Source organism: Saccopteryx bilineata, chromosome 3 (genome assembly GCF_036850765.1).
Source record: "Saccopteryx bilineata isolate mSacBil1 chromosome 3, mSacBil1_pri_phased_curated, whole genome shotgun sequence".
Classification (NCBI taxonomy): Eukaryota; Metazoa; Chordata; class Mammalia; order Chiroptera; family Emballonuridae; genus Saccopteryx; species Saccopteryx bilineata.
This window is the reverse complement of record NC_089492.1, coordinates 286,091,855-286,115,233: the sequence shown is the minus strand read 5'-3', so window position 1 is coordinate 286,115,233 and position 23,379 is coordinate 286,091,855. Positions and strand designations below refer to the sequence as shown.

Sequence of the window (23,379 nt, the reverse complement as noted above, 5' to 3'; positions counted from 1 at the left end):
GAAGTTTCATGAGAAGCAGGCCACCATTCAGAAATGTCAGGGCCAGTGAGGTGTGAGGCCTGCACTCCGGGAAGGGCCCCGCGGGAGTGCTCCCACTACCCGTACTTCTGGGGGCACCCCCGGCCACGGTGCTACCAGAGCCAGCGCCTCAGGCCATAGGCCGGTGGTTATGGACCTAGAACCGGCCCCACTCGGGCTCTGCCTCCGCGTGCTCCAGGCAGAAGCCCAGCCAGCATCCGGATTGGATCCGGGAACGCGCCGCTCCCGGCCCAGGCAGGTCCCTGCAGGAAGGAGGAAGAAGCTGAGGGAGGAGACGGAGGGATGACCCTGCCAAGTGCCTGCCCAGCAGCCCTGGCGGACAGAGGGGGGCTGGCCAAGCTGGGGGTGCTTGGGAGCTCCTGGGGCCCGTGGGGCCTTTGCCGAAGGCCTGGAGGCCCGAGGCTTCCATGTCAATAGCCTCTGCCCGCAGGCAGGCCCTGAGTCTCCTACAGGGCCTTCAGGCAGGGCGGAGGGAAGGGGCCACCCTCCAGACACACCAGGTCCAAGTACTCCCCCCACCCCCACCCCCGCCCCAGCCACCTGGGAGAACTTGGCCTGATCCCGCAATTGGTCTTCCCCCTTCCCTGCCAGGGTTGCAGGGTCACCGCCAGCTGCTTGGGGCTGACTTTAAAAGATAAAAGATAACTTGATAGATTTTTTTTTCCAGTTTTTATTGAGTGAAAATGTCAAACCTTGCATCAGTCATGCAAAAAAAAAAAATCAAATAAATAAAACACATATATTAAATTTCTAATAGCACTAAATTCAAGTGGAAAAATATTCAGTTCTTAATAACCAGGTGCCGAGGAGACCAGATTCAAGTAATCAGAGCGCACGCTGTTCAGTTCGGTTCTCACGTTCTGCAGTTTCCATCTCAAAACCTCTCTATATATCTCTATATATCTATATATGTATATACATATAGATATATACACACATGTGTGCATACATATTATTTTATATTTATATATATACACATACATAGTTATAAAACATTAAAAAGAGCATTGGTGGATCAAGCATTGTTTTCCCCACAGAAAGAAAATAAAAACAAAAATTACACATTAAAATTCAAAATGAGCTAGCAATGGCTTATAGTCCTAGTGTGCAATATGAAGGTTACAAAAGGCTAGACTTCGCACTGTCGGCGTCTTCTTTTTTTTTATTTTTAAAATTTTGTTTGATTTTGCTACATTGAAAAATGTTTCTTTTTTTCCTTTACAAAACTCCTTCCACAGACTCACCGGTTCTGTGGTCAGGGCACAAGGTCTGGGCGAATGCTCAGCAGCAGCACGTGGTGCCCACGGAACTCAGGAGGCTGGGGGGGGGGGGGCTGTTTTAGAAACGTCTTTCCTGTTGAATCAGCTCCACTCCCATCTGACCCCTCCTCACTCCCTGCTCCCTCTCCAGTTCAGATGGTCCTGGCTTTCTGGCTGTGGGCAGCCAAGAGGACAAAAAAAAAAAAAAAAGAAAGAAAGAAAAGAAAAAGAAAAAGAAAAAAGAAACCACCGCCCCCAGTTGGGTAGGACTCCCCTTAAAGACCTATAGTGAGGTGGCCCTGGATGACAGGACCTCCCCTAGACTTGCTCTCTTCCTGTGGCCAGAGTCTCAGGGTCCAACCTGAGACCAGCTGGTGGCCTGGGGTGGAGAGAAGGTGAACAGCAGGGGCCGTGGGCTGCCTGCACTGGGTCCCTGTCACTCTCACAGCACTGGCCAGGGGTGTGCCTATCATGTGTGGCCCTGCTCTGGACTTGGTGACCTACCTTATCATCTCCAGGAAAGGGGGGGATGTTTTGAAAAGGGAACCAAATCTGGGTGGGTGACACCAACAAAGAAGCATCCCAAACAAAAGTATAAACTGGGGTGGGGGGTGGGGGGGAAGCCCTTTAAAGCCACACGCATAACCAAGAGGAAAACTCAAATGTTAAATTAACTACAAACTTGTATCAACAGTAATAGTCCTTTTCTCTCGCCTCTACAAAATTCAAGTTAAACGTTGGAATCACGCAGCTCCCGTCAGTGCTAGTGTGAAGACAGCGGCCTCGAGACTGGTAAGGCCTCTAAAGTACGCGCGAAACCAACCCCGTGAGTGACCGCACTCGGTTTCCAACCTCAGGGCTGGCGGGAGGCAGGTCTGTGCCCTCACCTCCGCACTGCTTTTTAAAAATGTTTTGTTCTATGTAGAATAATAACCTTGACAGGAAAAATACTGTACAACTTTCTCGCATTTTATCCACTTTGAATATGAAAGCCCCAAACAGTCGCATCTTTCCTGTTCCCACCACCTGGGGTGGTCGAGACCCGGTTGGGCTCCACACCCCAGCCCAGCTCTCCCGTTCGTGAGGGAACATGGCCTCCTTTCACCGGGCAGTCACCAGGTCGGCCCAGGGGCGCCCCTGCCAGCCCCAGCCCTGGGGGCGATGCGGAGCCAGGCTCTGCGGGGGTGGGGGTGGGGCACTGGCCGCGGAACTCCCGGCCATGCGGTTTCCTCCGCAGTCCTTGTTAGTGTCACGTGCTGTCGCCTCCTGCCCCGCCCCCCGGGCCAGGAGGGAGGGCCCCAGGTGTGTGAACGGGCCCCCGCCTCCGGTGGTTAGGGGTGGGGGTCCCAGCGCCCCCCAGCGCCCGTCCCCGTCCTGAGCAATGAGGGATCCCACCAGTGTGGGCGTGGGGCCCGGGGTCCGGCCGCGGGGAGGGTCGCCTGGGGCAGCTGCTCTGGGTCTGTGCCCACCTCGCCCTCGGGGACCCCAGTTCCCCTCTCCCAGCCCGGACAAGAGCACCTTCTATTTCCCTGAAGAAGATCCCCGAAACGCAGCTAGAGCGGGGCGCCCGGGCGCGGGGCGACCCCGGAGCACCAGAGGGGCCCGCCTCTGCCCTGAGACGGACTCGGGGTCCGCAAGCACCGGCGGGCGGCGGGGCCGAGCCCGGGGCGCCCAGCCGCCGGAGCCGCGACGACATCTAGCTCTGTACAGAGGGAAGCCTGACATATAAATACCACTTCTTACAAAATTAGTAACAACGACGATGAACGGAGGGGCGCGCTCCCGGGCGGCTGGCCCAGCGCTCCCCCGCGGCTAGGGCGAGGCTGGGGCCGGCGCGGAGGGCGCGGGGGCGCCCACAGCCACTGGCTCTGGGCTCCGCGCCCCCGGCCCCGCCTCAGGCAGCGACTCCTCTGAGTCGGTGCGCAGGTCCTCCTCCTCCTCCTCATCGTCCTCGTCCTCGTCGTCGTCATCGTCGTCCTCGTCCTCTTCGTCGTCGTCCTCATCCTCGTCCGCCTCCTCCTCATTCAGCTCCAACTCCTCCTCCTCGTCCTCCTGCGACGACTCCCCAGGCGCGGGGCCGGGCGCGGGCGCCCCGGGGCTGTCGTGGGGCCCAGGGCCATCAGGAGGGCCAGGGTCCCCCGCGTCGCCCAACCCCAGCCCCAGGCTCGCGGCAGCCGTCTGCAAGAAGAGCAGAGAGCCCCCAGGCTCAGTGCCCAGCGAAAGCGAGCTGTCCAGGCCCCCAGTGGCCGGGCCGGGCGCGGGGCCCTCGGCGCCGGGCTCGCCTCGCTCCTGCTTCTCGTGCTTGCGCTTGTGCGAGTCCATCTGGGACATGCCCACGACCGTGTGGCGGCAGCCGGGGTAGGTGCAGTGGAAGTGCGAGCACTTGAGCTTGTACTTGCAGTCGGGCACGGTGCAGTCGGCGCTCGAGCTGAACTGGCAGAAGCCGGCCGCGCTGATCACGTCCTGCTTGCCATGGTGCTTGCGGTGTGCCGTGACCTTGGTGCTGTCGGTGCAGCGGAAGCGGCAGCGCAGGCAGTGGAAGTGGGTGCTGGTGCCCGAGAAGGGGCAGTCGGCGAAGTGGCAGCTGAGCGAGGCCTTGAAGCGCTTGAAGTCGTCCAGCACGAGGTTGTCCACGCGGTCATGGTGCTGCGCGTGCTTGTACATGTGCGTGCGCCCGCAGAACTTGTAGCCGCAGTTTTCACGCGTGCAGTGGTAGTGGGTGACCTTGAGCGAGAACTGGCAGGCCGCATCCTTGCAGTCCTCGTAGAGGTCAAAGCGCCGGAAGCCCTCCAGCATCATGCCCTCGTCCAGCATCTTGCGGGAGGAGGCTGTCTTGCGCCGCTTTCCGAAGGGCGACATATCCTCAATGATCCAGAAGCGCTTTTTCGCCCCTGAGGCTGTCGGCATGGAGATGGTGTTCCCTGGGGAGGGGCAAGGGAGGTCAGTGCCCCTGTGGGCACCATCCCAGGGTCTCCCTCCCACTCCCACCCATGACACATACACACACAGGGTCCCTGAACCTGGCAGCATGGTGGCCAGAGGGAAGCATTTAGGGACAACTCGTCTTTTGTGGCTGTGGGGGTTGGTGACTCTCCCGCTACACCCGCCCCCCCTTCCCTGCCCAGGATAGCTAGGGAGCCCCAGGCTTCCCCTGTGTCATCCATGTCTGCAGAATGACCACACAGGCATCTGCCCGGGGTGGCAGAGGGAGCAGCTCTGGGGGAGATGGTGGCTGCTTCCTGGCCAGTTTGGGTGGGAAGTGAGGACACGTCCTGGCGCTAATTGAAGCTGAAGGGGGAATCTAGGTCGGCAGAGTGTAATTACCCAAGTTGGATGAGGGCCAAGACACCATCACACGCGGGCCTCTAATGAGGGACAGGCCGGCTCCCTCTCTGCCAGCTAACCGGCTTCCCTGGGGCCCGCCTGTCTGCTCATGGGACCAGGCTACTTTCAAAAGGGGCGCCAAGTGCCCTGGGCCCTCTGGGGCTGTAACTCCTTGCCCCGAGGAGCACTGTCTTCTGCTTGGTACCAGAAGGTTCTTTAGGGTCTTGTGTTTTTCTGTTCCCAGTGAGCCAGGAGAGGGCAGTTTTGCTGAGGGGCTGGGTTAGAGCAGGGGCTTAGGCAGTGGATGGGTGCCTATCTGTGCCCGCCCTCCCAGCCCCAACTACTTCCCTGGACTAGGATGCCCCATTGCCAGGGCTGTCCAATCAATGGTGGCTGTGCTTCTGGGGGGGGGGACACAATGACCCTGAGAGCTGCAGGGGAGGGGAGAACCCCCAGGCCGCACAGTTGGGGGGAGGGCTGGCAGACCTGGCACACCCTGCCCCACACTACGGAAACAACAGAGAAGCCCTCAGGCCTAGCCCTACCCAGAGCGGGGGGTGGGCATCCTCCAGGCTCTTCCCACATGGCTGACCTGCTCGATCTCCGTGAACCTGCCTAGGACGCCAGCCTCCATGGCACCGCCCTGCCACACTGTCCACTTGGGACCCAGTCACCCACCCTTGGCATGTGAAGAGAAACCAAGGATGGCAATGAGCTGGGGGTCCCTGGCAGGGGGCAGGGCAGGGCCTGGGGCCTGGAGATCAGGTGGGTCTGAGGTCAGAGGGCTCCATCTAGTTATACCAGAACTGTCCATGGGCTAAATCCCACCAGGGGGCCCAGCCCTGCTCTCTGCCTCAGCCCTGAGCCTGGCACAGTGCCTGGCTCTCAGGTAGAATGTGTGGCAAGGATGAATGGAGGGAGGGACAGAGCCACATGGGAACTACACCATGGACAGGGGAGGGCAGGTCCCATTGAGTGGGGCAGCAGACATTGGGTGGCACCTCTGCCATTTAGTACACGGGGGCCTGGGCCACAGATTCTCCCTCTTCCTGCTTGGCTAAGGGTGGGGTTCAGCTGGTGGCAGGACCCCTGAACTGGGCAGGTCCCAGGCACCTGCAACCTGCCCAAGAACACCTCTGCCTCCCTTGGGTCAGACCCCAGGTGCGCTCCCAAGAACAGAAGGGGCAAGCTTCGGCCTGGCTGCCAGGATCTGGGGGCAGGGCAGGCACTGCCACCAGCGGGCCTCTGGCCAGTTGCCGAGATGGGGCGAACCCCGGGGGGCACTGGTGGTGACACTGTGGCCTGCCCCATGCTGAGCAGAAGCTGAGAGGAACAAACCCTGGGTGACAGACCAGGCTCTCTGATTGCAAGGATGCTGGGCTGTGAGGGGCAGAGGGTGGCCCTGTTCTTGGCCCGACAGGCCACAGAAAAGGGTCCGGTCCTGGCCCCCAGCCTCAGGGTTTGGCTGGGGCAACAGACACCGGCGAGGAGGCATGTGTGAGTTACCTGCAGCATCCTGAACTAGGGGGACGTCACTTTTTATTGGAGTTGGAGTGGCAGTGACGGGCGGGCTGCTGATGGGGTGGGCCAGGCCCCGGGTGGCTCCGAGAGTGGCACTGAGCAGAGAGTATGAGAGACAGGGTGGAGAGAAGAGGCATGGGAGGGCGGGGAGGGGCGCCCGGAGCACGGCCGGGGCAAAGGATGGGGTCAGCAGGGGCGGTGGAGCCACGCGGGCAGCCTGGTCGCCAGCGGCAGCAGGAGGAGGAGGAGGAGGAGGAGGAGGAGCCGGGCAGCCTGGAGAGAGTGGAGAAAAGCAGAAACAAAACAAAACAAAACAAAAAACAAAGAAGAAACAAACAAAAAAGAACCAAAATGAGAAACCCAATGGTAGAAGCAAGTATGATATGAAAACACGTGGACAGATGAGCGGAGAGGTACTAGGAACAGAGGGCAGAGTGGCAGGAGACAGAGGGGGAGGGAGGCGGGGCACGGAGGGATCACACGGGGGTTGGCGAGGGCCTGCAACAGAGCCCTGCCCGGGGGACCCTGCTCTAGGGCCCAAGGACCGTGCAGGGGACAAAGGCAGAAGAGCCAGACAGGGCGGGACAGGCGCCTGCTCATTGGATGGGGGCTGTGCTGCTGTACTCCACAGCTCTCAGAGAGGACAAGCCTGGGTCCTCCCCGGGAAGGTGGGCAGGATGGCAGAGGTAGCCTCTACGACCCACGTCCCAGGCCAGCTGGCTTGGCCGCAGACTGGCCTGCCTTCCTTCGAGACCACTTGACTGCGAACCTCCTGTCCTAAAACGGGCCCGGCAGCGCTGGCCTTGGGCGGGGGGCCTGGTGCAGGCTGGAAGCTCTCCGGCCTGCTCTGTGCCTTCCTGCCCTGCCCACGCCTGCTGTTCCCTGGCCCCCGGCTGCCCGCTCACCTGCTGCTGTGCTCTCGTTGCCCACGGGGGTGCTGGAGCAGCTTCGGTCCATGGTGGACGACTCAGAGGACATGGCGCCCGGGCTGCAGCCGGTGTAATCCATGTACTCATCTGTCTCAGTGTCCAGCAGGCTCGGGGGGCCCTGGAAGGAAGCAGGGGTCCCTGAGGAAGCTGGGCTGCGGGCTGTGCTGCCCCCAGAGGACAGGCTGCCGATCTGGGCGGGCATGGCCAGCACCTGGAGACAGGAGTGGGACCCTTGGCCGAGCTCTCACCTGGGAGGAGGGCACCCGGTCGAAGTTCTTCCCCAGCATCCTGCGCATGTGCTTGCGGGCGTGGGAGGTCATCTGGTGTTTGAGGAGGAAGGAGAACTGGCAGCCCTCCCGGATGCAGTGGAAGTGGCTGTTCACCTGGTTGTACTTGCAGCCTGTGGACACAGCCCCCTTGGCCATGAGCCTCCCAGCCGGCCAAGGCTCAGCGCATCTATTGCGTGTCAGACACTGTTCTGGGCCGGGGGATGTGTGGCCAAGGCAGATGCCATCTGGAGAAAGGGCATTTCCCCCATGGTGACATTCCTATGAGGAGGGCTGGTACCCACACCACCCTCAGGAAATCCTAGGCCACCTGTCTGTCCAAAGCCTGGGCCTCCCTTCCAGCCTAGCCTAGAGGCATGTGACAATGGCAGGCTGGCCCCCATCTCCTGCCCCAAACCCTGAGTGGTCCATGGATCCAGAGAGAAGGACCCTAATGACCAGGCCACTAGGCTAGCCACTTCCTAGCAAGCCACCTGTCTCCACATCTCCTCTGGGGTCCTGGGTGCTGCCTGACCCCAGACCTCATTTAGATGGCTGCCAGCCGGCTGGCCCCCTGCCCCACTCCCTCCCACCTCTGCTTTGCTCTGGGCTGAGAACAAACAGAACTGGCAGGCGTAATTGAAACAGTATCAGCCGTGGGCAGGTGAAGGCCTGTCCGTTGCCATGGCGCCTGCGCAGGCCAGGTGTCTTATATCATCCCCCAGCTTTGTTTGGCCCCAGCTACCACCCCAAACACCCAAAGTTGAGTAAATAACAGCAACTACAGAATACCCTGACACCTGTAAACTGAGCCCAGGAACAGCAGAGGCCACTGAGTTGACATCTGTTGCCATGGTTACCAACCCTCTCCCCGGCCATGAATTCTGTTTGAATTAATACTTGAAGGGAAGGTTTGTTCCTTCTCTTTTCTGCCAGTTGACTCTGAGTACCTTCCCCTGCCCCTATTGGAAGGCCAGCCTGCAGCAGGGAGCGCCCCCGCCCCTGGGTGCTCCCCCAGGACCCTGCAGCCATGCCCACCTGAGTCACAAAACGGGTTGCCTACAGTGCAGGTGTCTCTGTCCAGCCTGCCTGGCTACCACCTGCCCTCCAGCCTCCAGTCCCTTCTTGGGCAGATGGTTGCCCTTCATGCGCAGGCCTGTGAGCAGCAGGCTCCATTCTGAGGCAGGAGGGGAGGCCCCGCCCTCTGCCTGCTGGTCCTGGAGCCCCTCCCCACAGGCACCTGCAGGGCAAGCTCTGGGAGGCTCTGTTCTGGGGCTGGGGGACAGCTTCCTTACTGGGGGCCCAGCTCTTAGCATCAGCCTTAACTCCGAGGCATCTGCTGCCAAGCTAGGGGCCGTGTGTGGCCTCCTCTTCCAAGTGGCCAATTTGCTCTGGTTCACCCCAAGTCAGAGAGGCTCTGGGCTTAGCTCACCATGTACATGCTTGTCCCACAAGGTCCTCAGCACTGAGCACAGTGCTGGCCACAGTAGATGACAAAAAATCCTTAGTTGCCGCTGCCACCACCCACCCCAAAACCTCCTACAATGGCCCAGAGCCCGGCCCATGGCTGCTCCTCAGTAACTGTCTGCTGAATGAATGGACCAACAACCAAACACACTGCAATGCATTTGGAACAAAACTCTCATACTTCAAGCCATGGAAAAAGATCCCAGGACAGGGGACTTCAGGGGCTCCTGACCCACACTCACTGGAAAGCCCTCTTGAAGAGGAAAGAGAACCAAGCTGAGGCTGGCACACCTTGGTGTGCCCCCCACCGAGTTTCCCCAAAGTGGGGGCCCGGCTCCAAGTCCCCCGCACCCCTTTTCATGGGCTCTCAGGTACTGACTGTTTTCCCAGTTTGACAAGGCCAGGCCTGTAATAGCTGGGACATTTTTAACAAAACATGGAGCCTGATATGCTGGGGACGGAGGCAGGTGCTAAGAGAAGTGACCCAGACCATCATGGCCCCAGGGGCCAGAGCCACACAGCCCTGCCGCCTACTGGAAGTCCCTGTCCCCAGCCCTGGCCTTCAGTACCTAGCCGGCCGCACTCCTCACGCTTGGTGAAATACTTGAACCCATTGGCCGCCCGCCGCTCGGCTTTCTCGTGCTTCTTTATGTGCCACGGCAGCTTGGTGGTGATGTTGGTCACAAAGTAGCAGCCGGTGCGGAGACAGTGGTAGTGCCCGCGCATCCGGAACTCGCAGTGCTGCAGGGAGGGGGGAGGGGGAGGGCCAGGAGTGTCAGGACCAGGTAGGCAGTTTCCGTGAGCTCCCACCTGCTCTGGGCCTCTGGGCTGTGGCAGCTCCCTGGCATATGTCTGCTTCCGTGCTCCGAATCAGAAAACACAACCAGGTGAAGACCTTTCATATGTTAACAAGCAGTATGTCCCTTTGGTCATTTGACTAAACCATCCTCCCTGGTATTGTTGCCATCAGTCTCTAGACCCACGCCCAGTGCAGACATCACTAATCCATCCCAGCACTCTTCTCTTTATGCTCCCACCTAGGCAGACATGACTAATATATATCCTCACACTTCTCTGTGTATCTAGATCTAGAGCCAGACTCCTCAGTGTGCTCACTATAAAGGACGTAGGCCTTTACGCTGAATCTGATCTGTCCTTTCCGTCTGGGGCAAAGACAGTTCAATCTCTTTCTGTGTCCAAGGTGCCTATTTTAAAATCTAGGCCTTTGGGGAAAGGGAGCCTCGCTAGTCCCAGGAGACAGAATGATGCCAAGGACAGAGTGGCTGCCCAGCATCTAGTCACCACCAATGGTTAGGATGAAATGACAGACTTCACCAACTGAGCACCGATCTGAGCCCCTGCCCAGGGCCTGCAGGGCCCAGGGGCAGACAGAGTCCTTTCCAGAGTCTGGAGGAGGCCAATTCAAAGAAGGTGTGAGAAACAGAATCTCTGCCAGGAGGAGCTGGTCCTGGGGCAGCACTGCCCTGCTCCCTGCCCCTCCCTGCCCCCCCCCCCCCAGGCCGCCCCAACCCCCAGCGCTGACCTGGTTGGGGCAGAGACACTGCAGGGAGTAGTAAGCAAACTGGTCTCGCACGTTCACCAGGTTGTTGTTGGGGTTGATGTGGTCCAGGCAGTGGGACTCGGCCTTGCCGGAGGTTTTGCAGACGTACTTGCAGTTCCCAAAGAGACAGTGGAAGTGGAACTTATTGGCATACTTGCAGTCCGTTGCGAGGCAAGGATCGCTGCAATGAAACCACAGCCCAGAAGGTCATTGGCGTCCCCTGTGCCCTCCCCACGATACCCTGACATTTGCTTGTGTTGAGTTCTGCTTCCCAGTCCCTGATGGTGCCATCAAGAGGAATGGCCCCCACCCCGGACTGCCCTCCTGATCAATAGGATGATTCAGCTTGAGGAGACTACAGATCCCAGCATGCATTCCTGCCTGCTTTTTGGAGCTCTGATGGTGCATAAGGGATTCCAGTATGCAGGCTGCCCAGAGCATTGCATGCTGGGACACGTAGTTTCCAGGGCCACACCTCAGGATTCTAGATAAGGATGTCTGCAATAACTTCTTGGATATGAAAATGAGGGATGGCGCAGCCAGCCCTGGCGGGATGCCAGCAAGGCCTGACTGGCATGGCACGGGCACAGCCCTGGATGTGGCTGACAGACAGGGTGCAGATGGGTGGGGAGCCCTACCAGGAGCTTTGCTACCACAGGGCCTTGGCCAGTGGGAATGTGTGTCTGGTGTCAGGTCCTGCTCAGAGCCACAACTGCCAGGGTTCCCAGGGTCAGTTCGGGGCTTGGGGTATCCACCCACTCACAGAAGCTCACAAGCTAGCGAAGTGGCAGGGCTGGTGGGGGCGGGTGGCGTGCTGGGCCGAGCCCTCGTGGCTGGCTGGCCCTGTGAGCGGCAGCCCCTGCCCCAGATGCCTGCTGCCTGGGCTGCAGACAGGCACGGAGAGTGCTGCACCTCACATCGGGCCGGGGCGGGGGAACTCTGACCAAGCCTGGAAAACTCAAAGGGCTGCAGCTCTGGGGAGGCGAATGGGGGCAGAGGACAGGGGGGGAGAGGCGTGCAGGTCCCCTTCCATGCAGTGGGCCCGGCCCCAGGTGCTCAAAGAGGGAGGACAGCTGTCACTCAGGTGGTGTTACGTTCACATCCAATTTATTACTTTTTATTGAGAACAGGAAGCCGCACACATATGATACAGAGTCACCGTTCTCGCCGCAAGTAGCCACCACCAGCCAGTGAGGAAGGTCCCTTCCAGCCCTAAGAGCTCAGACCACTGTGCAGGTAGATGTGGGCCTGGATGGGGGCCTAGCCCCTTCACCCCAACCCCTGACTCCCTTGCCCTGCAGAGACTCAGCCGTGGATGTGAGCCACGGAGGAGACCAACAAGGTGGCCCGGAGGGAGGGAGACGCAGCCTTCCTTGCAGGCACGGACCGCCACTCTTGGCCCACCTAGGTCACTCCTTTGCAGCGTTGCCACCGGCCCTCTGGAACCGTGACCACTCCCACCACCGTCTCCCCCTACCCTGGCCACCTGCTCTGGGAACAGGCAGTGAGGTCAGACAGCAGCATCTTTGGCTAGAAGGACAATGTCTGATGACCGTATCCCAGAAGGCTGAGGACAGCCAGGGCTTACTGCAGGCCAGGGAGCAGGGCCTCCTCACTGCTCCCCGCCAGCACCTACTCCCGAGACACGCGGGGGACACGGGACTCCCGGCTCATCGAGGGACTCACTTCTCCTGGAACTGGAGGAATCCGGGTTTGACCTGGGGCTTGGCGTTTTCGAGAGAAGTCGTTGCCAAGGGCGAAGTGGGCAGGTGAGGCACTGACGCTGGAATCTGAGGCATCTGGGGTATGGTGGAAGCCAGCTGCTTCCAGGCGAGCAGGGTGGGGGTGGAGGGCACCGCAGCCAGGCTGGGAGTGGGCCCCTCCAGAGCGGAAACCGTGGCCGTGGTGACGGGAGGCGTTGCAGGGGACGAGGGGGCCACGGAAGGTTTGGTCTCGGAGGCCGAGGCTGGGAAGGCGGCCTCTGTGTTTCCTTTCACAGCTCCTCCCTCTGTCCGGAAGTGGAAGCTACAAGAGGCGGAAGGGGGTGGCTCAGGTGGGGAGTGGAGGGGGCCCTGAGCAGGTGAGCCCTCCCCTGCCGGGAAGGCCTGGGTATCCTAGGTCCTGCCCATTTGCCTTCAAAGCCCAGGGCCCAGTGTGCTCATCTCGTCCCCAGCGGCGGTTACCACCAGCAGGGAAGGACTGAGAGAGGACTGTGTCCTCCAGTCCTGCACTTTGCTCAGTCCCAACTGCACCTCCTTCCTACTTGTGACCTTCCCGATGCATCTGGCCCTAGCTCCTTCCTCCATGGTGGTGGTGGTGTTGGGGGGGGGGGGGACGGGACAGCAGGCCCTGGCTCATGAAACCCGTCTTTCCAGAGCCTGCTCCAAAATGTAAAGGCAGGTCTCAGTATCACAGTCAGCTCCTCTGCAGACCCACAGCAGGGGCTGCCTCTCAGAGAGCCCAGTCCGGGGCTTAGGAAGCAGGGACGATCTGTTTTAAATGTTTGTAAGTTCCAGGTCCAATCGCAACAGATGGCTGGGCTTGCTGCTTTTCAGCTCAATGCTCAATGGGTGTTACAAGTTAATTTCATTCTTTATAGGTCAAAGAGAATCTTACAAACACAATGCTTTGGCTTGGAAAAGTGGAGGCCGCAGGTCCCTGCCTGGCTCAGGGCTGGGTCTCTGCAGCCGGCTCTGGAGGCAGCGCCCGCGGTAGGGCTGCTGGCTGCACCAGGCCTGGGTGCTCTCGCTCGAGGACCTGGCCAGGGCCGAGCAGGTGAAAGGACGGGGAAGGCTGCCTGTCTTGGGCAGTACCTTCTAAGAAGAAACCATCTAAGCTTCTAGGATCTGGTGGGAAATGAGCACAAGTCTGGTTTGGAAGGCAGGGAGAGGTCTGTGCAGCCTCCAGCCCGAACCAGCCCGGAACTGAGCAGGGGTAAACAGGGCTGGGTTTAAATGGCCCCTTCCCAGGACCCCCAACTCACTTGGCATGCTTGATGGCCCCATCCAGGGTGCTGAAAAGCGCGCCGCACTCCTCCACCACGCAGTGGAAGTGGGCCTTGTGCAGGAAGTCGCACTGGGCGTTGCAGAAGTCCTTGGTACCAAACCTGACCAGAGGAGCCAGCTGGTTAGAGGAGGCTCCGGGGCTCTGGCGAGGCCGGGCTGCGAGGTGCTGCTGGGCGCCGACCAGCAGGACGTGTGGGCACAGCCTCTCCCTCCCCGGGCTCTCCCGGCCAGCCCCTCACCTGCGCAGGTACACCTTCCAGGGTTCTGACGGCCTCTCCGGAACCAGCGCCTTCGCGGCCTTGCCCAGGAAGGGCGAGGACTCTGCAGCCGGGTGCCCCTCTGCTTCCGCCTTGATGTGCAATAGGCTGCCAAGGTTGGGGTTGCCCTGAGACATCTGTGAGGAGGACAGGGGCCATGCGTGGGGCTGGGGGACCTCAGGACACAGATCGGGCTGCCCTGGGAGCAGCCCCGGCTCTGGGCCACTTGGGCCTGTCACCATGACCCAGAGCACAGCAGTGCTGGCAGCAGGAGAGCAGTCCTTGCCCTGAGGGGCTCTGGCCGCAGAGAAGCCCTCTCTGAGCAGACAGATGTGTGCTGGCTCCGCGGAGACACCAGGGCTCCTGCACACAACCCCGTGCGGCTGGGGGCCCTCGCTCAGGCCAAGGCTGAGACGCGAGGCTCAGGGTGCACCCTCTAGGCTGTCTCTCCCTGGACTCCCCGGCTCCTTTCCTGCCAGGTTCTCAAAAGCAGTGCAGGAGGAGGGATGAGGGGCCCCTACGACTTCCTTGAGAATGAGAGGAGGCACACAAAGGAGCGGGGGGGGGGGAGGAGAGAGGCTCATGGGGTCAGAGGGAGACAGCTGGATGCCCGGCCAGGAGGTGGAGGGGGGGGCGGCCACAGAGAGGCATGACCAAGGCTCTGGCAGGAAGGGACAGGGGTGCAGGGGGCAGCGGCCTAAGGAGGAAAAAGGAGAGAACAGCAAGCAGAAGAGGGTGGGAAGGAAGAGGCACCAGGTGCTGGGCAGAGGGCAGAGGTCAGCGGGAGGCTCCTTCCCTGCCAAAGGCCCCACCCCGTGAAGTCCAGCCCAGGCCCGGCTCCCTCTCAACAGTCACTTGTGTACAGTAACCAAATTAATCTTGCTGTAGTCAAATTTATCATGTGAAGGGGGAAAATATATTTGAGATGATGTATAATTTACAAAGACCCTGCATTATTTAAAATAAATATTCAGGAGCGACCTCAGTGGAAGGCGTCCGAGACTATTACTCAACCCGAAAAGTGGAAATTGATGCTTTGCTCCCACTTCGGCCCCCCGCCCCCCACCCCTTTTTTTAAACAAACAAAAAATATATAAACTAAATAAATAACATTAATAACTAACGGTGAAAGAAGTTAGAGGGCTCTGGAAAAGCTTTCGGAGCCCTCCATCTGAAGGGAAAAAAAGGGTGTCAGAGGCTGGAATATATTTCTTCAGCCAGTTCATTAAATTAATTTGTAAGCAGTGGCTCTGAAATTATATCCGATGAAAAATGGCCTCAAAATTTAAATGGTACAAACTCATCTTATTAGAGGCAAAACATTAAAAAACAAACACATCCCCCCCCCCCCCCCCCCAGCGCAGCTTTAATTTCTCTGGGTGGGGGAACGGGAGGCGTGTGATGGATGGTTCTTACCTTATTCATAAGCGAGGATAAAAGAGATGAATTTGCCGGGACTGCGTGGCCATTTGATTCATTACTAGAACACACAAACCAAGGGGCTTTAGCTCAGACGTACGTGGGACGGAGCCCGGGGCCTCAGCCCTCCCAGCCTGGCCCTGGGGCTCTGGCCAGCCTGTTCTATCTGCCTGGGCAGGGGGATGACACCTTGCCCAGAGGGCTTGGCCCCTGTCCCCTGTGGGGTCTAGCTCCGAGGGTGCCGTGCCCCGAGCCTCCTGCAGGGGTGCAGAGCAGGAGGCCCAGCCTCGCCTCACCTGGGCTCCTTCACAGTCAGGTCTAAACTGCGGTCCTGGGAGGCCTCATGGGGCCCGGGGGCACCAGCGTTCTCACCGGGCTCCTGCTTCACCGGGGCAGGGGGAAACCTGGCAGGGGCGGCTTGCTGCCCACTTCCTACACGGGAGTGGAGGGAAGACGGCGTTAGAGGGGCTGCGGGCTTCCTATGGGCACAAACCGGAACCCCCGAAAGGGAGGGCAGTGGGCCGGGTGGCCTGGGGCCCCTGGGCTGCTGGTCAACGCTTCTCCCCACTGACATGATTGCCTGTGACGTTCGCCCCTGTGTGGCAATTCTTCAAGTGATAATTATTGCAAAATTATGTCAAAGTTGTCCAGGCTCAGGGCCTCCTGGATGAGAAGGGCGGGAGACTGGGGAGGGGGCTGGGACGGGCGTGGGGGCCCTTCATGTCCCCCACCGACTGTCACAGTCAATTTGTGGGGCTGCCGCTTAGGCTTTTATTAAAGACTCTGTTAACGCTGAGGGAAAGTGGCAGATCTAGACTGGGAACGGCGCGCCCCCTCCGCAGGTCCCCATCCCACTGTTGCCGAGGCGACGGTCCTGACTTCCACTGAGCATGCCCAGGAGGGGCATCTGCTGGGTCAGGGCTATGGAAGCTGACAGCCAATCAGAGCAGTTCAAACTATGTGACCTCGCCCGTCAAGCTGTCCAGGACAGGGACATGCAGCTGGGCTGGCCGGGGCCGGGTGGGAGCTGTCGGGGTGTGGGCGTGGGGGCAGAGGACATGGAAGGCCTAGCAGAGTAGGGGCAAAAGAAGTTGCTGACAGGGACGTGTCCACCGAGGCTTCCTCCATGATCCCCAAGTGACTGAAATATTAATCTGCCCCCAGGCATTGCAGCTGACAGAGCTGCTTCACAGACAGCAAGAGGCATTTTATTAAAAAATAAAGGAAAACGAGCCCTCTTCCTCTGGCTTGACCTTTCTTTTGGGGAAAGGAGATTTTTCTCTTGAAAAGGAAGTGCTTGACTGTCTGGCCACTGAGCCCCATGTGGCCTCAGAGGGGCTCCACCCTAGCTTGCGGGCACCTGGCCAGAGAGGCGTGGCCCTGGGCAGTCCCCAATGTCCCTCCCAGGAATGTAAGATGGGCTGCAAGCTGCCAGGTAACAGGAGCATCCCACTGGGGACACGATGGTTTTCAGAACTCAGAGTGTCCACATTCCAGCAGCTCTCCCGTCACTCGCCCAAGGTCCCCAGGGAAAGAGGGCCCAGCCTCGCTGCTGCTGAGCACTGGCGGCCTCCCTGGGAGGTCTGGGCCACAGGGACCCACAGTCACAGCTGGTCTCAAGACAGTCTCGTGGGGAAGCAGGGCGTGCGGGCTCAGGAGCCAGGCTGGTGAGGTCCGAGTCTCAACTTGGCCACCTTCTAGCTATGTGCCTGGGAACAGACTATCCCCACACTGTTCCATCAGCTCCACCAGGCGGGCTTTTGTCTGTCTTCTTCCCTGACGTGTCCCTAGCACCTTGGTGCTGGGCCCTCAGCGAGTACCAGCGGTGGTCGGATGAATGCAGTGAGCTATGCCCCAGACCTGAGCCAACTCTTCTCACAGATTCGACTCATGCTAACTACACGGAGATGGGGGACATGGGCAAGGAGCAAGGACAATGGAGGAGCCAAGAAATGCCAGAGGAAAAAAAAGCAGAAACCATTTTAAAAGAGCAGAAAACCTGAGGGAAAGGAGGACCGCCTCCTACGGTGAGCCAGTGGCAAGGGGACAGGGGTATGACTGGCTCCACATCCTGCCCCTCACGTGGGAACGAATGGCGTGACTAAACTTACAAGACATTCCAATTGAATCTGGTTCCTTGGTCACACTAGCCAAGTTTAAGCCCTCAGGAGCCACAGGTGACTTGCGGCTAATCATGCCGGACAGTACAGAAGAGCACATGTCCGTTGTGGCAGAAAGTTCTACTGGACAGGATCGGCCGAGAGGGGGAGCCTGGGAAGGGTGTGCTCAACCTTGAGGGGGCTGTCCCGGCACGAATCTCCCCGAGTGTTCCTGAAGGGCGGCTGCTCGCCACTGGGCTGGACTTGTGTCTCCCCCACGTCACCTGGAAGAAGCCCTAAGGAAACTGGGGCTCTCGGGCTGTTCCCATCAGGGGCTGAACTGGGGACTCGGCAGGGTGAGAAGACCAGGGAGGGGGCAGCGAGCGGTGGCTCAGGACACCCAGGCACGCCATACCGTCAGGGTCACTGCCCCCGCCTCACAGATGAGACAGAAGCAAGAGCTGCCTGGCGGGGGTGGGGGCAGGTCAGAACGAGGAGCCCCAGAGAGGAAATAAACAGGATGGAGGCAGAGATGAGGCAGAGAGGGGAGTCTGAGGGGCAAGAGACTTGGCTGCAGGGAGTAGGAAGATGCCAAACACTCCACCCCCACTTGGCTCTGCAACCCCAGGCCAAGGCTGGGGAGCTCCTGCAGTCTGCAAGGTGCTTACTTCCTGGGCAGGGCCTGGCCTGCTCACCTGGATCAAAGGTGGCAGAGGGCTTGAGGGCGGCCGCGGCCAGCCTGGCCATCATGGGCGAGATGAGGCCCTTGCTTGCGGAGATCCTCTCCATGAGGGAGGCGGGGGGCACCGAGACAGAGGTGGCAGGTGCAGGGGCCGAGTCACCAGCTCCCGAGGCGGCCAGAGCGGGCGCATCAGGGGTTGCGGAGGCTGCTGTCCCAGATGACATGGCTCCCATTAGGCTGGGGGTGCCCACAGGCAGGGAGGCGCTCCCCCGGCCCGGAAGGATGGGGAAGTAGGAGGCAGCGGTGGACAGGCCCGAGTTGGAGAGGGCCAGTGCCAGAGGGATGGAGCCGGGCAGGCCCTGGGACAGCAGCCCGGAGATCTTGCTGTTGGGAGGCTTGGTGGCGCTGGCCACAGCCTCAGCGGTGGCTGTGGCAGCGGCGGCAGCGGCCAGGGAGGCGGAGGACTGCTGGCTGGTGGGGGAGGCGCTCAGGCTGGAGTTCTTGCTGCTCAGGGCAGAGAAGTCCACCAGGTCATCGTTGCTGGACTCCTCTTGCTCGGTGTCCTTGGCGCCCAGCAGCGAGGGCGGCAGGCCCAACACGCCGGAGGAGCGGATGTGCCGGCGCTCGTGCTTGCGCTTGTGCGAGGTCATCTGGCTGGTGGAGGTGAAGGTGAAGCCGCAGCCCGCGCGGATGCAGTGGAAGTGGTTGGTGGCCTTGCTGTACACGCAGCCCTCGTACTTGCACTCCTCGTACTTGTAGAACTTCTTGAAGCCGTCTTTGGCATAGGCGTCATCCTTGATGTGGTAGCTCTTGTGCTTCTCGATGTCACACTTGTTCTTGAAAGTGAATGTGCAGCCAGGGCGCCTGGATGGGACATTGGGAGCCTGTCACGGGGCCTTGTGGTGCCAGGGGGAGGCCCTGCCCTGTTCCTACCGGGGCCCAGGAGGTCTGGGCCTCCCATGAATGACCAGGCTGGACACTGGGGCAGGGCCTCTGAGCAGCAATCTACCCCTGTTCCTGCTCTCTTGAGCACACAGGGCCCCAAGCCGACCCTTGGACCTGGTTCCCAAGCCTTCCATCCCTCTCCCGGCCAGAAAGCCTCCCAGTCACCTGCAGTGGAAGTGTGTGGTCTTCTGCCCATAGAACTGGCAGTCGGCCGTGCCGCAGTCCTCGGTGGCTCGGAAGCGCTGGAAGCCATCGTTGATGAGCTGGGTGTTCTTCTTGTGGAAGTTCTCGTGCGTCATCACGTCCGACGTGCTGGTGTACACCTTGTTACAGCCCACCTACAGGGCCAGAACAGCGGTCAGGCGAACAGAGGCCGGGCACCACAGGGCCCACGTCAGAGGGGCTGTTCTGATGGACGCAGGTGGGGCCTCGGGGCCTCAGACCACTGACCCCCCCCCCCGCCCCTCTGCTCAGGGGAGCTTTACACCTGTAAACACCCAGCTTGGGGGATCGAGAAGGCTAACTTAGAAACCACAGTAGAGAACCTCCCTGCCTATGCTGAGGGTCGGGCTGTCTTCAGGGACCCAGGACACTGCCCGGCATAGGCATGAGAGCCTGGTCTTTTAGGAAGTGGTCTGGAGTCCCAGTTTGTGGCACTACCTCTAAAGCCTCCAAGGCTGGGCAGGGCTGAACCCTGGGGTCTGGCGGTCACCTTTAGCCCAGGGACTCACTTAGTGGATGGTTCCTGGCACAGGGCCCTCCCCACCCACCTCAGCCGGGCCAAGGCAGGCAATGTTGCCATATTGAGTAAAAACCAGTGGAATCCGAACACTCCTGAAGGCCGTGCCGTGCCAATGTCTGCACCATCTCAGAGCCCGGGGAGCGAGCCCCCCTCTCCTCCCGGCCCAGGTTGTTTCACGGAGGCCATAACAACCCCAGCAAATACTGGGGGAGGCACAGCAGCTGCTATGTGCAACCCAAAGTCGCTCCCCCTGGACCTGACACCTTGAAAAAGCCCAGACTCTGTGTGGCATTAAAACAAAGAATTAAACAAAAACCTCCTCAGGAACCGTTTTTGCGATGCTGCTCTTGGTGTTAAAGCCTGAAAAATGTCGGTCTGTATAAACAGCTCGCTGAATTTCACCCACACCAAGTATGGCCATGGGGAAGGCCCCGCCCTGGCCCACCAGCCGCTGCCCGGGCCAGCCCTGGACGCCCCGTGCCTGCCGTCCTGCCCGCCCTCCGCCTCCCTCCGGGTTGGGGAGGCGGCCCTGCCTCCGGGGGGGGGGGGGGCTGGGGGGGGAGGGCACCTGCATGCAGTGGTAGTGGGTGCTCTTCCCGTTGAGGTGGCAGCCGTGGTAGTAGACGCTGCAGTCGTCCAGCGGGCTGAAGCGCATGAAGCCGTGCTGCAGCGAGTTGTCCCGCTTCTTGTGCATGTTGTAGTGCCGGATCACGTCCTGCTTGCTCGTGAACCTCTGTGGGAGAGCGCCGCGTGGGCCAGAGCGCTCGGCCCGCTGCTGGCCCGGGCCCCTCAGGCTGCCCTACAAGTAACCCTCAGCTTGGGGCCGAGGCAGCCCGGGCTGCCCCAAGGCAGGCCCACTGCACCTTGGAGGGAACAAGTTCCAGAACCACAGACGCTCCCCTGACCCCACCACCCACCACTCCCAATAGTCAATGCCCAGGAGCAGAGAGGATGAACTGGGGCACGTCCTTCAGGTAGGGGCTCTGATGGTGACAACACACTCACTTTGCTTGGGGCCACCTATGGGCCATGCCAGGCTGGGCTCCCTGGCGAGACAGGGAGCAGCCCCTGTGCAGACTGCCCACACTCCCCTCACTTTCACTAGCTCTGCACTCACCAGTGGGAGGCTCTGAATAGAAGTCACAATCTGCCTGAGCCTCAGTGTCATCACCTAGAAAATGGGTCAGCGACGCCAATCCCTTACGGACATTGGGAAGCTCAGTTAAATAAGGCATCTAGGCTATCCGGCAGTCCTTGGTTCACGGTAGACTCAAGAAATGGAAACCTGAGTCACCGCCAGGATGCAGATGGCTCTAGGTCCTGCTAGAAGCCTTGTGGGCACAGGGTTCTGGGAACATGGACAGGCTGGTAGTTTTTCTGGGCTTTTTGCCTGCCCGACTTCAGTTCGGGCGGCCCAAGGAGGACTGAGCCCCCGTCCCACCTCTGAGAAGGCCCTGCGAGCAGGCCGGGTTGCCCAAGGGGCATTACCTGGAAGTTGCACTCAGGGTCGAGGCAGTGGTAGTGTTCGCGGTACTGGTAGGCGCAGTGCATGTGGCCGCAGTGCTGACTGCCCGAGAACCTGTGGGAGGAGGGGCAGGCTCAGGCCTCTCTGCGTGCCAGTCCAGGTAGGACTCTTTTAGGGCTCTTGGTCTAAGCAGCCACGAAGAGTCTATGCTTATGCCCCAGAGAGGTGCCCTGGGCCCTGTGTGGGGCTTTGGAGGGGCAGAGGGTGGTCTCCAGGCATGACGTTGTAGAGGCCTGATAAGGCCAGGACAGATGACCGAGCTCACCAGGAAGCCTATAGCCACTGAGCTGCTGAGCTGCAGGCCCGCCCGTGGGCCCTGGGCGGTGGCACAGAGCCACAGAGGCTTGACACTGGAGTGAGGAAGAAGGAGCTGGGGGCGGCAAGCCAAAAGTCAGAGCAGAGACGGGGAAAGAGACCCGGGTGGGCTGAAGTGGTAAAGGCTGGGGCCCTCGAGGTGGCCCAACTGCCTCTCCTACAGGTGCTGCCCACCGCTCCACACTGGGCCAGGTGCTGGGGACACCGGCTGAGCCAGCCCAGGGCGCTGCTGCCGGGAGTTGTTACCGGGCTCTCTCTGTCTCGGGCTTTCCTGACACTTGAAACAGTGCTGAGTTATGAATATTTAAAGCCTAGCATCTGTCTGGTTTCCCGAGGCAGGGAGCTCACTCTCCTGCCCGCGCAGACGCCAGGAGCCCCAGCTGCCTGGCCGCGACCCACCTCCCAGAAAACCCCACGCCCGCCAGGGCCCTGGTGCCACCCGGGGCTGCCGGGCGTGGCTCTCATGGCCTCGGGGACGGCCACCCTGTGCAGAGTGTGCTGTGGCCACTGCGGAGAGGGTGGCCGCTCAGCCGGCCTGCCCGGCCGGGACGGCTGGGACTGTGGGAGAGAAGGAGTGAGAGGAAACCCCTTGTAGAGGGGAGAAACCACTCGCACATAAATATTTAAGCTGAAGCTGCCAAAAGGGCCATCTGCGGAGGCCCTAATAATAATGATGATGATGATGATAATAATAATAATAATAATAAAGAGCGGAGCAAAGCTGCAGAGACAGAGAGGGACAGGGAGGTGGGGATGCAGGGAGGGTCGGGCAGAACCTGGAAGGTCAGCGGGAGGCAGCCTTGGGGGCGCGACCCCTGCAGGCACTGCCTGCCGGGCACTGGCCGCCATGGGCCTGGTTTGGGGGGAACCTGCTGAGGTGAAGGTTCTTTACCTGCCAATTCTGCTGTCTTACAGGTGTAAAGGGACAGGTCGGGAGTCAGGGGTGAGGGTCAAGGCCTGGCCCAGGGAGCACTGAGGCCACACCCCCTTCTCATTGCAGCCAGTCTATAGGGGCCCACACTCCCCCAGGGCCCCATGTGAGCTGTGGGGGGCGGCCTGCGCTCACCTGTGGCCGGGCCTTGCCACTGGGCCCCTTTAGGTACCCCGTCCTGCCTGGGGTGCACACTGCTCAGGGGCGTGGGGCCCAGACCCCAGCGAGGGGGCGGTCCCTGGGGGAGCTTGTGGGCAGGAGTGTGTGGGGATGGGAAGGCAACAGGCACCTTGGCACCAGCGGTCAGATGGACGTATGGTCCCATCGTCCTCAGGCATTCCTGGTGCCCCCCCACCCACCTTCTCTCCGTGTCAGTCTCCTCCCCAGGGGCCTACCTGGCAATATATTTCTGGTAAATGTTTACATCTTCGGTGACAGCTGGTTTATCTGTGGGCAATCCGTTCCTGGCGAGAGACACACAGGGCACAGGTGATTAGCGGGCAGGGGCGGCCTCATGCCCTGGGAGTGCGTGGGGCCAGCTCTCTGCCCTGCGGTCCTGGCCCTTGTCTCCCTGGCTGTGTGGAGCTCTGAGGCCCTCAGTGTGGGATGGAGCGGGGCCACTGGCAGAAGTGCAGTGTCGCTGCAGTTAGTCCAGCAAGGGGTCTTGGGCTGGCAGGGCTGGAGGGCTCCACCTTGGGCACGGGTCTGGCCTTGGAGCAGAAGCCCTGGCAGCTGGGCCCTGACCCCCCTCCCGCCCCAGAAGTCAGGAACTGCTGGCTGAGGAGGGGTAGCAGGCATCATTGGGAAGACCCTGGGGGAGGGGGCAAGAGAGCAGCACCAAGCAAGTGTGGCTGGCTGGTCATAAAAGCGCCCCCAGCCAGAGGCCAGCTCTGCTCCCAAGCTCGTGGCCCCATCTCCTGGGGAGAGGCTCATTCAGCCCCAGAAGATCTGCAAACAACCATTTCACCATTGCCTAGGGGTTGGCACCAAGTGTGCCCACCCCTGCTCCAGCCTCCTACCTTCCTTCCCTCGCTGCCTCCCCATGACCCAGGCTCTGGACCCGGGAGCCACGACCACCAGCGTGGACTCTAGA

The 23,379-nt window shown here is 60.4% G+C and overlaps 1 protein-coding gene across 9 annotated transcripts in view; it reads right to left on the bottom strand.

Moving 5' to 3' along the window:
- Positions 1-701: 701 nt before the first annotated feature.
- Positions 702-23,379, bottom strand: part of CASZ1 (castor zinc finger 1) — a 150,580-nt gene continuing 127,902 nt past the window's right edge. For 7 of the 9 annotated variants that reach the window (XM_066270456.1, XM_066270457.1, XM_066270458.1 and 4 more), the window contains 16 exons: positions 22,682-22,750; positions 21,004-21,094; positions 20,084-20,248; positions 18,939-19,111; positions 17,842-18,692; positions 15,344-15,479; positions 15,045-15,108; positions 13,611-13,765; positions 13,350-13,472; positions 12,053-12,391; positions 10,349-10,547; positions 9,375-9,546; positions 7,321-7,472; positions 7,049-7,190; positions 6,129-6,416; positions 702-4,219 (listed from right to left, as the gene is read on the bottom strand). In XM_066270456.1, coding sequence (XP_066126553.1) covers positions 3,111-4,219; positions 6,129-6,416; positions 7,049-7,190; positions 7,321-7,472; positions 9,375-9,546; positions 10,349-10,547; positions 12,053-12,391; positions 13,350-13,472; positions 13,611-13,765; positions 15,045-15,108; positions 15,344-15,479; positions 17,842-18,692; positions 18,939-19,111; positions 20,084-20,248; positions 21,004-21,094; positions 22,682-22,750 — 4,228 coding nt within the window. In that variant the 3' untranslated portion in view covers positions 702-3,110. The remainder of the gene's footprint in view (positions 4,220-6,128; positions 6,417-7,048; positions 7,191-7,320; positions 7,473-9,374; positions 9,547-10,348; positions 10,548-12,052; positions 12,392-13,349; positions 13,473-13,610; positions 13,766-15,044; positions 15,109-15,343; positions 15,480-17,841; positions 18,693-18,938; positions 19,112-20,083; positions 20,249-21,003; positions 21,095-22,681; positions 22,751-23,379) is intronic. The other 2 variants (XM_066270462.1, XM_066270455.1) reach the window with 2 other exon arrangements.